At 56.2% G+C, this 13638-nt stretch overlaps 2 protein-coding genes across 3 annotated transcripts in view; both read right to left on the bottom strand.

Moving 5' to 3' along the window:
* KANK2 (KN motif and ankyrin repeat domains 2) overlaps nucleotides 1-1403 on the bottom strand; it is a 32616-nt gene extending 31213 nt beyond the window's left edge. The window contains exons 1-2 of one of the 2 annotated variants that reach the window (XM_031934820.1): nucleotides 1074-1403; nucleotides 9-122 (exon numbers count right to left, since the gene is read on the bottom strand). In XM_031934820.1, the coding sequence (XP_031790680.1) occupies nucleotides 9-45 (37 nt within the window). In that variant the 5' untranslated portion in view covers nucleotides 46-122; nucleotides 1074-1403. The remainder of the gene's footprint in view (nucleotides 1-8; nucleotides 123-1073) is intronic. The other variant, XM_031934821.1, reaches the window with a different exon arrangement.
* A 3376-nt stretch (nucleotides 1404-4779) lies between these two features.
* Nucleotides 4780-13638, bottom strand: part of DOCK6 (dedicator of cytokinesis 6) — a 66727-nt gene continuing 57868 nt past the window's right edge. Inside the window, exons 38-46 of the mRNA XM_026455625.1 lie at nucleotides 9664-9795; nucleotides 9559-9573; nucleotides 8059-8184; nucleotides 7869-7958; nucleotides 7346-7582; nucleotides 6357-6500; nucleotides 6164-6270; nucleotides 5756-5917; nucleotides 4780-5024 (exon numbers count right to left, since the gene is read on the bottom strand). Coding sequence (XP_026311410.1) covers nucleotides 4982-5024; nucleotides 5756-5917; nucleotides 6164-6270; nucleotides 6357-6500; nucleotides 7346-7582; nucleotides 7869-7958; nucleotides 8059-8184; nucleotides 9559-9573; nucleotides 9664-9795 — 1056 coding nt within the window. The 3' untranslated portion in view covers nucleotides 4780-4981. The remainder of the gene's footprint in view (nucleotides 5025-5755; nucleotides 5918-6163; nucleotides 6271-6356; nucleotides 6501-7345; nucleotides 7583-7868; nucleotides 7959-8058; nucleotides 8185-9558; nucleotides 9574-9663; nucleotides 9796-13638) is intronic.

The following is a 13638-nucleotide window of genomic DNA, read 5'->3' as shown; positions in this document are numbered from 1 at the left end:
CCCCTGACCTGGGAAGGGGGCAGGCACGTGCAGGACTTGGGCCATCTTCGTCTGCAGATGCTCCTTGGAAGTCACTTGAGGGACTGCGAGTCAGACTGCCTGCAGCACTGACTGAGGCTTACCTGGGGAAAGGGAACCATGGCGCCAGGAGTTAGGATCTGTAGGGGGAGGGAAGGAGATGGGGCCAGTCCCCTCCACAGCTGGCTCACCCAACCCCCCACCCAGGTCTGGGACCCACTCATAGACGCACACCCGGCCTGGCTGTGGAAGGGCTCCCCCCCACACCGCAGGTCTGGAACAAAGAAATCAAACCTCACTGCCTGCATGAACATCTGTCCAGCCCCTGGACAGGCTCCAGCTGTTCCCACAGCCCGGCCTCCACATAGCTCTGGGGCTGGGGGGCCCCAAGCCCAACAGGCCCCACCCTTCCTGCACCCCCTCCCCTCAGCCCAGGCCTGGAGCTGGCCACAGGGAAGGATGGGGGTTGAGGCGCTAAGGGGTTGGGGAAGACGGGAACCTCGTCTTCCTGCAAGGATCTGAGGAGACAGAGATGGAGGGGAACAAAGAGAAGCAAAGCATGGTGAAGGGGACCCCCAGTGACCCCAAAGCTGAGAGCTGGGTCAGGCCTGGACTAGGTCGGGGGGAAGGGGTAGGGAAAGTTGGGGAGGCAGCTAGGAGTGAAGCCTTTCCCCTTTATGGAAACAATTTTCTCTAAAAATAAACAGTTTCACTGCCGGGCTACACAGAACTTCCTGCCCGCCTAGGATGCGTCCGGGCTTAGGGGCGCAGTAGGGATGGAGGGCCGGGTGGAGACCCAGGAAGTCCTGCGGGTGGAGGGGAGGAAGTAAGACGGGGCGCCTAGAGGCTGCAAAAGGGAGGGACAATCAGAGCCTCTCATTAAACCCCCCTCAGCCCTGGAGGCTGGCCAGGGCTCTTTTGTCCCCAGTATAACCCGTCTGAATTTGGCTGGTCCTTTTTGTTATCTGACCTCCAGCCATCATGCTGCAGAGGCCCCAGCCCATCCCACCATCAGTTAATCCTTTCTGGCCTTTGAGTGCGGGGGCAGCAGGTACCTTGGGAGGATGGGCCAGGTAGGGCACCTGCTGGGCATGAAGGCAGGGCTGGGGCTCCGGGGCACCTGAGCTTGTCCTTGTTCTCCCGTCCTGTCTTGCTTTGTCTCTCTCCAAGTCTCTCTGTGTCTCTCCACGTCTCCGTCTCTCTGTGTCTCTCTCCACGTCTCTGTCTCTCTGTGTCTCTCTCCACGTCTCTGTCCTGCGTCTCTCTCCGTGTCTTTCTCTCTGTCTTTCCACGTTTCTGTCTTCGCTTCTCTGTCTTTCAACACCTGGAATACATGGTCACCAATTGCAGGAAATTTGGTTTTCCATTTGCGTAGAGACTCGCCCCTGAGCAACAGGAAGTTGATTGAAAATATTTTCTGGCCACCAAAGAGACATGGAGATACAGGCAGCAAGCAGGATTAGAGCAGGATTGGAATAGTCAGGGGGAGAGGGGGGCAGGGGAGTGAGTGTGCTGCCAGGCAAACAGTATAGTAACAGTAATAATAATACCAACTCTTTTTTTTTTTTTTTTTCTTCCTGAGACGGAGTTTTGCTCTTGTTGCCCAGGCTGGAGTGCAATGGCATGATATTGGCTCACCGCAACCTCCGGCTCCCAGGTTCAAGCGATTCTCCTGCCTCAGCCTCCTGAGTAGCCGGGATTACAGGCATGCGCCACCATATCTGGCTAATTTTGTATTTTTGGTAGAGATGGGGTTTCTCCATTTTGGTCAGGCTGGTCTCGAACTCCTGACCTCAGATGATCCACCCGCCTTGGCCTCCCAAAGTGCTGGGATTACAGGCATGAGCCACCGCACCCAGCCTAACATCAACTCTTTTAATTGTTGTGACAATTCCATAAGATGGGCAGTTATCATCCCGTTTCACAGACAGGGGATGCAGAGGGCACAGAAAGGTACAGTGGCTTGCCTAGGATCCTTGGGGCCACGGGGAAGTAGCTGGGCCTGAACAGGAGCCTAAGCCTGGTGGATCCCGCCAATGTCCCCCAAGTCACCACCCCCAGACTCCACACCAGATCTCTCTACCCCTTTGCCAGATATGGAGACTGAGGTCTGAGGGTCCTCAGTCATCTGACCACCCTCGATCAGGACCAGCGACTCCCGACTAAGGGGAAGAGAAAGGAGATGAGGGGGTGTGGTGGGGGAGATGGATGACTGTGGCTGAAACCCTTCTCTCGCTATGGGACCCCTGGGAAGTGGAGAAAGGGCGACAGAATAAGACACAGATGGAGAGACGGCAGCCTACAAGAGGGGACAGGTAGGGAGCTCAGGGAAGGGGCGCGGGTCTCCCCAACCCACCACCCAAGACCGGCCTGCACATCTTGGAGGTGGCGGGGGGGGGGGGTCTTTCCGCCCTAAACTCGGGGTAGGGGGCGAGAAGGACCCCGCCCCGTGCAGGGAGGGGGCGGGGCCTGTGGGATCCCGGGCTAATGGCAAACAGCTGCCGCTCCCCACGCCGGCCCAGCCGCCAAGCCCAGGCCCAGCCCGGCCGGACGCCCGGCCGCCTTCCCGCCGCCTGGGGCATGGCCGCGGAGGAGGGTGAGGGGGGACAGTGCGGGGAGGGGGCAGAGCCGGGCGGGGAGCAGAGGAAGAAAGGGGGACAGAGACAGGGGAGAGGGGGCAGAGGGGAGCCAGGACAGGGAGACGGGCCGGGGACGAGGAATCGATGGGGGTACTGGGAGGAATCGATGGGGGTATGGGGTCATAGACGGGGAGGGAGCAGGGACGCGGGAACAGAGACACTCCAAGTCTGGAAAGTTTGGGCACAGAAGGTGGAGTTGGAGGCAGCGGCTCGTTGAGACCAGCGAGGTCGTGTCCCGGGGTTGGAGGCGGGGGGGTAGGGTAGTAGGTGGGGGGGGCGGTGCACACTCGATCCCCGAACCGGACTTGAACCCCTACCCAGCCCCGGGTCCTACTCGCCTTGCGCGCTCCGGCCGCTGCCTTCCCTGCGTCCAGCCGCCCGAGCGTCCTCGAGCGCGCCGCCGCCTGGGCGCCCGGCCCTTGGAGGTGGCTCCGCCCGCACTACGCCCCCTTCTGCTGGCCCCGCCCCTCCAGTCGGCCCCGCCCCCTCCCGCCGCCCGGGCGCCGGGGCCGCGGTGGGGGGTGGGGATGCAGAGACGCTGGTTGGAGACTGGATCTCACCTGGACAGCAGGTGTGTGTGTGCGCGCCGGGGTGTCCGGCCTCCTCCTTCCTTCCTCCCTAAGTCCCCAAAGCAGGGTCCCCCCCACCGCCGGCTGTCCCTGGGCCGCTGCGGGGGGCGGAACGGCTCGGCGGCGGGAGGGGGTGGAGCTGGCCGGGGCCCAGCTCGGGGAGGGCGCGCGGGGGGGCGCGGCGGCGGGAGGTCACCCTTCCCCCAGGAGGCCCAGGGCTGGACGCGGCCCAGCGCAAGCCTGGCACACGGTGGCGTGACTGCCGCGCGAGCGGGGAGGCTGCACAGGCCTGGGCGCCGGAGCCAGCCAGACCTGGACTCCCATCCCAGACCCACCAAGCTTGCTGCTCTGTGCCTCAGTTTGCCCATCTGTAAAATGGTGATGATCATGTTAGCTACCTGATAGGAGTGTTGAGAAGATTCAGTAACCATTGGGGTGGGGCCTAACCATTAGGAAGGAGGTCCCTCGGGTTAAAAAGTCTCATAAATGGAGTGTCCTACTTTTGCAGAGATCTTTCTGGGAGCCCTTTAGTACACAGCCAGCCACTCAGCAAGGGCTTAATAAATATTATTAGGCCAGTGAGGTGGCTCACACCTGTAATCTCAGCACTTAGGGAGGCCGAGGCAGGAGGACTGCTTGAGCTCAGGAGTTCGAGACCAGCCTGGGCAACGTAGCAAGACCCTGTCTCTACAAAAAAAATTTTTAAGTGAAAAAAAATTAGGCCAGGCGCAGTGGCTCATGCCTGTAATCGCAGCACTTTGGGAGGCCAAGGTGGGCGGATTATTTGAGCCAAGGAGTTGGAGACCAGCTTTGGCAATATGACGAGACCCCATGTCTACAAAAAACAAAATTAAAAAAAACCACCTGGGGCCGAGAAATGGCTCACACCTGTAATCCCAGCACTTTGGGAGGCTGAGGCAGGTGGATCACCTGAGGTCAGGAGTTCAAGACCAGTCTGGTCAACATGGTGAAACCCGGTCTCTATTAAAAATACAAAAACTATCCGGGCATGGTGGTGCACATGTATAATCCCAACTACTCGGGAGGCTGAGGTACGAGAATAACTTGAATCTGGGAGGTGGAGGTTGCCGTGAACCGAGATTGCGCCACTGCACTGCAGACTGGGTGACAGGGCGAAACTCTGTATGAAAAAAAAAAAAAAGAAAAGCCAGGCATAATGGCATGTGCCTATAATCCCTGCTACTCAGGAGGCTTGAGCCCCGGAGTTTGAGGCTGCAGTGAGCTATGATTGTGACACTGCATTCCAGCCTGGGGGACTGAGAGAGCCTGTCTGTTAAAAACAAACAAACAAGAACCAGGTATTATTATTCCCCACAGGCATGTGACATTATTTGTGTGTTGCCTTCCCTGCTAGAATGTCAGCTCCACAAGGGCAGGAATTTGTGTCTGTTGTCACCACGCTGTCCCTGGCACCCAGTATGTTCTTGGTGTCTCCACTGATGATGCAGGGATGTGCGGATGTGGGGCGGTGGACTGTGAGCATGTCATGAGCATGTGACCCAGCCCCTAGTGACCGCACCACATGGCACAGGTTGCTTATAAAAACCATTTTAAATTAAAAAAGGGAGGAAGCATCAGTGCATACAGATGGGGACACAGAGGCAAAGGGCCCAGCACCGAGTACAATGTGGTCACCCCACGGCCCAGTGGGCACCAGGGGAGACTCCCCTCGCAGCACAGATAGCTGAGGCCCGGGTGCTGGTTCCTCTAGGTGCAGCTTTGGTCCTTGTGGGCTCAGAGGTCTGCCTTTCGGAAACTTGCTCTGTTCAAGGAGTTCCTGGGAAAAGAATGAGGGTGGGTCAGCATGGCCATGGGGCCCCCAACTCCATAGACCTCCCAGCCCACATCCTCATCCTCTTCCCCCGAGGATCCTTCTGGGGTCTCTCCTGTCTCTGATCCTGCTGTGGGATTCTCAGATTCTCTCTTGTAGTCCACCAAGGAAGGTATGAATCATCCCCATTTTACAGATGTAGAAACGGAGGCTCAGAAAGATGAATTCATGTATCTGGGAAATGATGGCTCAGAGCCTGCCCTGCCTTTGTACATCTGGATGACTTATTCAGACGCTTATGCAAAGTTGAAGCAGCTCATGCTATAATCCCAGCACTTTAGGAGGGCAAAGCGGGTGGATCACCTGAGGTCAGGAGTTCGAGACCAGCCTGGTCAACATGGTGAAACCCTGTCTCTACTAAAAATACAAAAAATTAGCCAGGTGTGGTGGTGGATGCCTGCAATCCCAGCTACTCAGGAGGCTGAGGCAAGAGAATCACTTGAATCTGGGAGGTGGAGGTTGCAGTGAGCTGAGATTGTACCACTGCACTCCAGCCTGGGCGACAGAGGGAGACTCTCTCTTAAAAAAAACCAGAAACAAAACAAAGTCGAACAAAGTCCAAGCTACCAGGAAACATGTTGCTGTGTATATGTACAATAGCCCCTATCCTGTATCTGTCCTGGTCTGCCTCTGCATTCCCTCTGTAGTCTCTAGGATGGGGGCACCAGGTCAGGAACCTGAGGCCAGGTGGGGTGGGTGCCAGCAGCTGGGGCAGGCGCTGGGTAAGCAGGGGCTGCAGAGCCTCCCGCAGGCGGCAGTAGTTGCGCTCTAGCTCGCGGTGGTACTCCTTCTGGTCCGGCCCAATCAGGGCCTTATTTTTCCGCAGTGCATCCTCACATCTGAGGGCCAGAGGGTGGGAGATGCTAAGAGACTCGCACACGGGACTGAAAGCAAGACTAGGGGTGGGGGCATCCGTTAGGCGGGGCCAGGCCTGCAGAAAGACCCGCAATAGGAGGTCAGGTTGGGAGAGTGGACTTAATGGGAATCGGGCAGATAGGGGAGCCATGCAGAGGTCAGGTGGGCAGAGAGCAGGTCTGTGCAGGTTAGGCAGGCACGAGACCCCTCCTGGGGGGTCTCGTGCCTACTTCTTGCAGAAGTCCTTGAAGCAGAGCCGCAATTTGTTGTGATGCCGGAAGAGCTTGGGGTCTTCCGGGATCTCTGCTAAAAACACTTGGGCCACCTCCAGGGGACCCTGTGGGGTGAGAGGGACTGGTGAGCCAGGCTGCATGGCACCTGGAGTCCCCCGTGCGGCCTGCATCCCCCTTCCACCAGCCGTGCCTGGTTCACGGTGGGCCCCACGGAGCCCTGAAGCACCATCTGTAGCATCTTAGCATCTGGTGGGTCCTGCTCGGTGGCAAAGGCCAGCTCCCGTGTTTTCTTCTGCATGTCCTCGATAGCCACCTCCACCGGTGTCAGCACCGTCTGTGGGGTGAGGGGAGGGGTGTGCACTCGCTGGGGCCTGAGGAGGTCCTGATCGAAGCCAGTCGGGGGCAGCTCAGACCCCACTGGGAGCAAGAGGGGTCCAAGAACCCAGGCAATGACCAGAATCTGGGGTCCTTCCTGCGTCTGACTTGGGGGGGGTCCAGCCTTGGGTCTGCTGGGTCTGGTGCCCTGGGGTTTAGTGGCTTTACATCTGGGGTCTCCAGACTTCCTTGGGTCTGGAGGTAGAGGTTTGAGATGGGAAGTTGGAGTTTGGGGTCCCCAACCTGGTTCTGGGGTACATGAGCCAATTTCTGGGTCTAGCGTGTCCACACCTCTCCTCTCTGGGCCTGGGATCCCTGGGTGTCTCCTCCCTGGGCCTTCTTAGATTTGGAGTCCCTGTGCCTGCCCTTTGTGAGTCTAGAATCCCTGAGTCCTCCTGGGTCTGGGTAGAGGTTTCAGTTTAGAGATTGGAATTCGGGGTCTCCATATCTTCTCAGCCCAGTTCTGGGGGTACCTGGGTCTCTTCCTGGGCCACACCTCTCCTCCCTGGGCCTTCCTAGATCTGGGCTCCCTCTGCCTCCTCTTTCTGGGTCTGGAATTTCTGGGCCACGCTGGGTCTGGGGTCCCTGTATCTTGCCTCCCAGGTCTCCCTGGGTCTAGTGTCCTTCCCTCCCCTCCCTGGGGTTCTGGTCTAGGGTCCCTGTGCCACCCCTCTCTGTGTCTGAGATCCATGGGCCACCTTGGGTCTGGGTCCCTGTGTCTTCCCTCCCCTCTCCTCCCCTCCCCTCCTAGGGTCTGTTGTCCCCTCACCTCCCCACCCCTCCAGGCCCAGGGTCCCCACCCACCTCCTCCCTGTGGCACACACGGATGCGAGTCTTGATGTAGGGGAAGGCGTGGTCGGTGCTAAGCAGCGTCTTACGCTTGTGTTGCTCGGGCAGCTCCCCGTGTGCGCGCCCATCCGGCGTGAAGGGCGTGCAGAACAGGAATGTGCGAAGCCCATAGTTGCGGTCGAAGTAGGTCACCCGGTCCTTGAGCTCGTAGGTATCAAAGTACGGTTCCACATACGTGATCTGGATGTAGGCCTGGGCGCAGGGTCAGGTGTGAGGAGGGCCCCACAGCCCCGGCACGCACAGCCCAGGCCCTGTGCCGGAGAGAGGGGATCTGGGCAGCCCTGGATCTGGGAACTTTGTCATTTCCAGGTCTTCCTATGTCTGGATGTTTGGGAATCCCCTGAGGAATAGGTTTTGGGGTCCCCCAGTGAAATATGATTTGGGGTTTCCCAGAGAAAGAGGATTTGAGGGTCCCCAGGAAACAGTACTTGGAGTCTCTGTGGATCTAGGATTTTGGGGAAATGGTCGGGGGACCCACCTTCTGTGTGTCAAGCTTGGACTTGTCCACAGGGTTAGAGTCTTTGATAATCTCAACCACGTCGTCGCCAAATCTCTCCGTGTAGAACTCCTGGAGACACAGGGCTGACTCGGGGCCACCCAGGGACAGCCCCTACTCCCGCCCCAAGGCAGCCCCATGCCCTGTTCCACCCCCCACCACAAGGACATGCCTCCAGCCGGTGTGAGATCTCTGCCAGCTTCGTGATCGATGGCTCCTTGTACACAAACTCCTGCTCATCCAGGTCGCCAAAGCGGGCGCCGTAGAAGCCCACGCGGAAATACGTCCCGAACACGCGCTGGAGCTGTGAGAAAGGGTGTGGTTGTCCGGGAGGCCCCTTCTGGAGGTCTGCCTGCCCCAGAGATAGGGGTCTCGAATATCAGGATGGGAGTGTGAGGACCACGAGAACATCCGGGCATGGGCACAGGCAGGGGGCTCTGAGAACATCGGGGCATGGATTGCAATATGAAGTTAGGACTGGGGCTGTATTGTTCACAGGTGTGTCCCTAATGCCCATAGGACAGGGTATACAGCAGGTACCCAATAAATGCTTGGATGGCTGAGGAGAAGGATGGCTGCCTATCACTCTAGGATAGAGGCTCTGACTCCTTTGTTCTAGGGCATTCTCCTTCCCGTGCCCTGATGCCCGCAAGAATGGGTATACAGTAGGTGCCCAATAAATGCTTGGATGACTGAGGGAAGGGGATGGCTGTCTCTCACTCTAGGACAGACGCTCTGGTTCCCTTGTTCCATGGCATTCCCCTGCTCCTGTCCCCAGCCCTACGTTTGGAAGAAGGAACCCCCTCCGTACCACCCCAAAAACACCACCCCATGACTGGAAAGGAAGTGGAATGGCTGGATGTTCACTTACCAAGGCCGATCCGGGGAGGGTGGGGCAGACATGGTGGGGTCAGAGGTGTGGGGGACAGAGAGACAATGTCATGGGAGAGGTCAGAGGTCAGAGTTCCCTCAACCCCCAGGGTCCTGGTTAACACTGCCCCGTGAGAATCATTCCGTGGGGAGAGAGATCAGAGATGGGAGATGGGTGGGGGCGACGAGGACCTGCCCTCCCCACCCAGCTCCCACCCGGCCTGCCTGCCTGGGCTCTGGGTTTCTGCCATCTTTGGCCAGAACATTCTCCCCAAACTAGGAGATGCCTAAAAATAGACCTAAGCAGAGAAGAAGCGGGATTGGGGGGAGTGCTGCTGGAGCGGGGGGACACATTAACCAGAAATGAGGAGCAGAGGAGAGCCTGGGGGAGGCTGGAAGCTGGGGACGCAGGGAGAGACAGAGACTAAGAGACAGAGAGATACCAAGATAGGGAGAGCCACGTGATAGATGGGGAGAGATGAGAGAGACCATGAGGGAGTCAGAGCCACCCTGCCACCCCACTGCAGTGACCAAGCTGGCCCTGGCAGAGGGAGGGGTGTCTCTGGAGAGCTCCCAGCTGGGTGAGTCACAAGCTGCCCTCGAGATCTGGGGCGGGGGGGCGGGGGTGGCGCATTTTTGGGGAAGGGAGGGAAGTGATGGGGTGGGTGCCTTATGGCCACAGCCCCAGCCCCAATGGCCAGCGGCCATGCTCCTCCAGCGCCCCCTGGTGTTCACTGATGGCTGCTGGCCAGTCATCACGGGGGTCCCAGAGGCAGTTAGTTGTCCACCGAGGCTGACTCACCTCCCAGCCGGAACTCTGTTGGGAGAGAAGGGTCAAGGTCAGCAGATCCCTGGGGATGAGGAGTGGGGCTTAGGGTGGGGTCTGGGGAGGGGGTCCTGGGCCCACCTGGTGCATGATCTTGGTGAAGGCCTCCTGCAGTTTGCCGTGCACCGCGGCCAACTTCTTGTAGTCACGGTGGGCTTCCAGGATGGGGATGAGGTTCTTGTAGACCTCATTCACCGCCTCGTAGAGTCCACCCTGAGAGTGAGGTGGGGTCAGGATTCCCCAAACTGTCTACCCATCTCCCTTGTAATCCTCTCTGCTCCATCCTACCCACCCTCCATCACCTCCTCCAGGAAGCCCACCCTGACCACCCCCATCCCAGACAGGGATTGAGCCTTTCCACTCAGCTCCCACAGAGGGCTCCATGGTCTTCACCACTTCTTATCTGTTTTGTTTTTTTGAGATAGGGTCTCACTCTATCACCCAGGCTGGAGTGTAGTGGTACAATCACAGCTCACTGCAGCCTCCAACTCCTGGGCTCAAGAGATCCTCCCACGCTAGCCTCCCACATAGCTAGAACTACAGGCACATGCCACCATGCCCAGCTAATTTTATTTAGTTTTGTAGAGTCAGGGTCTCACTATATTGCTATATATATTGCTATATATGGTTGGTCTTGAACTCATGGGCTCAAGTGATCCTCCTGCCTTGGCCTCTCGATTAGCTGGGATTACAGGTGTGAGCCACTACTCTCCCAGCCCTTCACCACTTTTAACAAGAATATTCTATGGCACAGGTACGATGTACATCTGCGCTTCACCCATCTGTGTTCCCTCATTGATGGGAGAAGCAGTTTTTTTTTCTCCCTATTCCTCAAAGAGGAAAGCAAGTCTCAGAGATATGGAGGCATTCCCCAGCGCCAAGACCCAAACACAAGCCCATCTGGCCCTGTGCCCGTGACCTCCATGCCCAACTGCCTCCTGGCATGTAATATGCCCCTCACCCCCAGCGGGTGCTGGCATCAAGGCTGGCTCAAAACAGGCACCCTGTGAGGTTTGCTGACTGTCAGAAGGCCTGTGTCCACCCCCTGGTTTCTTCCCCTGAGGCCTTTGTGTGTGTGTGTGTGTTTTAATCTTTTTAAATTATTATTTTTTTAATCCTTTTTTTTATTATTATACTGGTTCTGATATGCGTGAGCCACCGCATTTGGCCCTTCCTCTGAGGACTTCGTCTCCAAGAATCCAGCAAAGTGACAATAATGAAGTTCTGGGGTACATGTGCAGAACGTGCAGTTTTGTTACGTAGGTATACACGTGCCACGGTGGTTTGCTGCACCCATCAACCCGTCACCTACACTAGGTGTTTCTTCTAATGCTATCCCTCCGCTAACCCCCACCCGGGTTTTTTTGTTTTTGTTTTTGTTTTTTGTTTTTTGAGACGGAGTCTTGCTCTGTCGCCCAGGCTGGAGTGCAGTGGCCGGATCTCAGCTCACTGCAAGCTCCGCCTCCCGGGTTCACGCCATTCTCCTGTCTCAGCCTCCCAAGTAGCTGGGACCACAGGCGCCCGCCTCGTCGCCCGGCTAGTTTTTTGTATTTTTTAGTAGAGACGGGGTTTCACCGTGTTAGCCAGGATGGTCTTGATCTCCTGACCTTGTGATCCGCCTGTCTCGGCCTCCCAAAGTGCTGGGATTACAGGCTTGAGCCACCGCGCCCGGCCTTTTTTTTTTTTTTTTTTTAGATGGAGTCTTGCTCTGTTGCCCAGGCTGGAGTGCAGCGGTATGATCTCGGCTCACTGCAACCTCTGCCTCCTGGGTTCAAGCAATTCTCCTGCCTCATCCTACCTAGTCGCTGGAACTGCGGGCGCCTGCTACCGTGCCTGGCTAATTTTTATTTTTTTGAGACAAGAGTCTTGCTCTGTCACCCAGGCTGTAGTGCAATGGTGTGATGTTGGCTCACTGCAACCTGTCTCCCGGGTTTAAGCGATTCTTCTACCTTAGCCTCCCGAGTAGCTAGGACTACAAGTGCCCACCACCATGCCCGGCTAATACTTGTATTTTTAGTAGAGACGAGGTTTCACTATGTTGGCCAGGCTGGTCTCAAACTCCTGACCTCGTGATCTGCCTGCCTCAGCCTCCCAAAGTGCTGGGATGACAGGCATGAGCCACTGAGCCCATGCCCAGCTACTGTTTTTGTATTTTTTTTTTGTAGAGATGGGGTTTCTCCATGTTGCCCAAGCTGGTCTTGAACTCCTGACCTCAAGTGATCTGCCCTCCTCGGCCTCCCAAAGTGCTGGGATCACAAGCATGAGCCACCGCATTCAGCCCTTCCTCTGAGGACTTTGTCTCCAAGAATCCAGCAGAGTGACAATAACGAAAACAATGTCGGCCGGGCGCGGTGGCTCACGCCTGTAATCCCAGCACTTTGGGAGGCTGAGGCAGGCGGACCATGAGGTCAGGAGATCGAGACCATCCTGGCTAACATGGTGAAACCCCGTCTCTACTAAAAATACAAAAAATTAGCTGGGCGTGGTGGTGGGCGCCTGTAGTCCCAACTACTTAGGAGGCTGAGGCAGGAGAATGGCGTGAACCCGGGAGGCAGAGTTTGCAGTGAGCCAAGATCGTGCCACTGCACTCCAGCCTGGGCGACACAGCGAGACTCCGTCTCAAAAAAAAAAAAAAAAAGAAAACAATGTCACTAGTGTCACTAGAGGGCCAGCACCACAGAAGAAATCTGACTGGAACACCTGACTTCAAGTGTGACCTTGAATCTCGCTGAGCTCTCAGATGTAAATGCCAGTTCCCCAAAATGTGAGGAACTGAGAAACAGAGTGACATCACATGGACACAGCCAGCCCGACACAAACCAGAAAAACACACGGAGCAAAGGCCCCAGGGCTCCTGCAAGTCAAATGTAGAAGCTACCACCTGCCCTCATACAAACAAGCAAACTAGAGAAGAAAACTCCTTTTCGGCCGGGCGCGGTGGCTCACGCCTATAATCCCAGCTCTCAGGGAGGCAGAGGTGGGAGGATAGCTTGAGACCAGGAGTTTGGGACCTGCCTGGGTAATACAGCAAGACCCCGTTCTCCACAAAAAGGGAAAAAAAAAAAAAAAAGACGAAAACTCCTTTTCAACAGTGGAAAATCAGTTGCCAGGCATGCTGGCTCATACCTGTAATCCCAGCACTTTGGAAGGCCAAGACGAGAGGGTTGCATGAGTCCCAGAGTTCAAACCCAGCCTGGGCAACATAGCAAGACCCCATCTCTTTAAAAAAAGAAAAAAATTAACAAAGAAAAAAAATTAGCTGGGTGTGGTGGTGCGCACTTATAGTCCCAGCTACTCGGGAGGCTGAAGTGGGAGGATCACCTGAGCCCAGGACATTGAGGCTGCAGTGAGCCAGGCTGCACATTGCAACCTGGGTGAGACAGTAAGACCCTGTCTCAAAAAAAAAAAAAAAAAAAGAGAGACTTAGGATACAGATCAGGCACAGCCATTGTGGGCCCTTATTGGATTCTGATTCAAACCAAGTAACCCCAAAAAAGATACATCAGAGATGATCTGGGACATCTAAATATAGAGTGCAATGAAATGACATTAATGACATTAAAGGATGACCATTAACTTGGCCACGTGGGATACGAGTTTTATAAAAGGGTCTTTATCAGGAAGGGGTGCACAGCAGGTACTTGTGGGAGTGGTGGGAAAATAACTGAGATTTGCTTTTTTTTTTTTTTTTTTGAGACAGAGCCTTGCTCTGTCCCTCAGGCTGGAGTGCAGTGGCATGATCTCAGCTCACTGCAACCTCCGCCTCCTGGGTTCAAGCGAGTCTCATGCCTCAGCCTCCCAAGTAGCTGGGATTACAGATGCCTGCCACCATGCCCGGCTAATTTTTGTATTTTTAGCAGACACGGGGTTTCCCCATGTTGGCCAGGCTGGTCTTGAACTCCTGACCTCAGGTGATTCACCCGCCTCGGCCTCCCAAAGTGCTGGGATTACAGGAGTCAGCCACTGCGCCCAGTCTGGGATTTGCTTTAAGCTGGAGCTTCTCCAACTTGAAGATGCATGTGAATATCCCAAATCTTTATTTTATTTATTTTTTGA

Source organism: Piliocolobus tephrosceles, chromosome 21, assembly GCF_002776525.5.
Source record: "Piliocolobus tephrosceles isolate RC106 chromosome 21, ASM277652v3, whole genome shotgun sequence".
Classification (NCBI taxonomy): domain Eukaryota; kingdom Metazoa; phylum Chordata; class Mammalia; order Primates; family Cercopithecidae; genus Piliocolobus; species Piliocolobus tephrosceles.
This window is presented reverse-complemented; position numbering and strand designations above follow the sequence as displayed.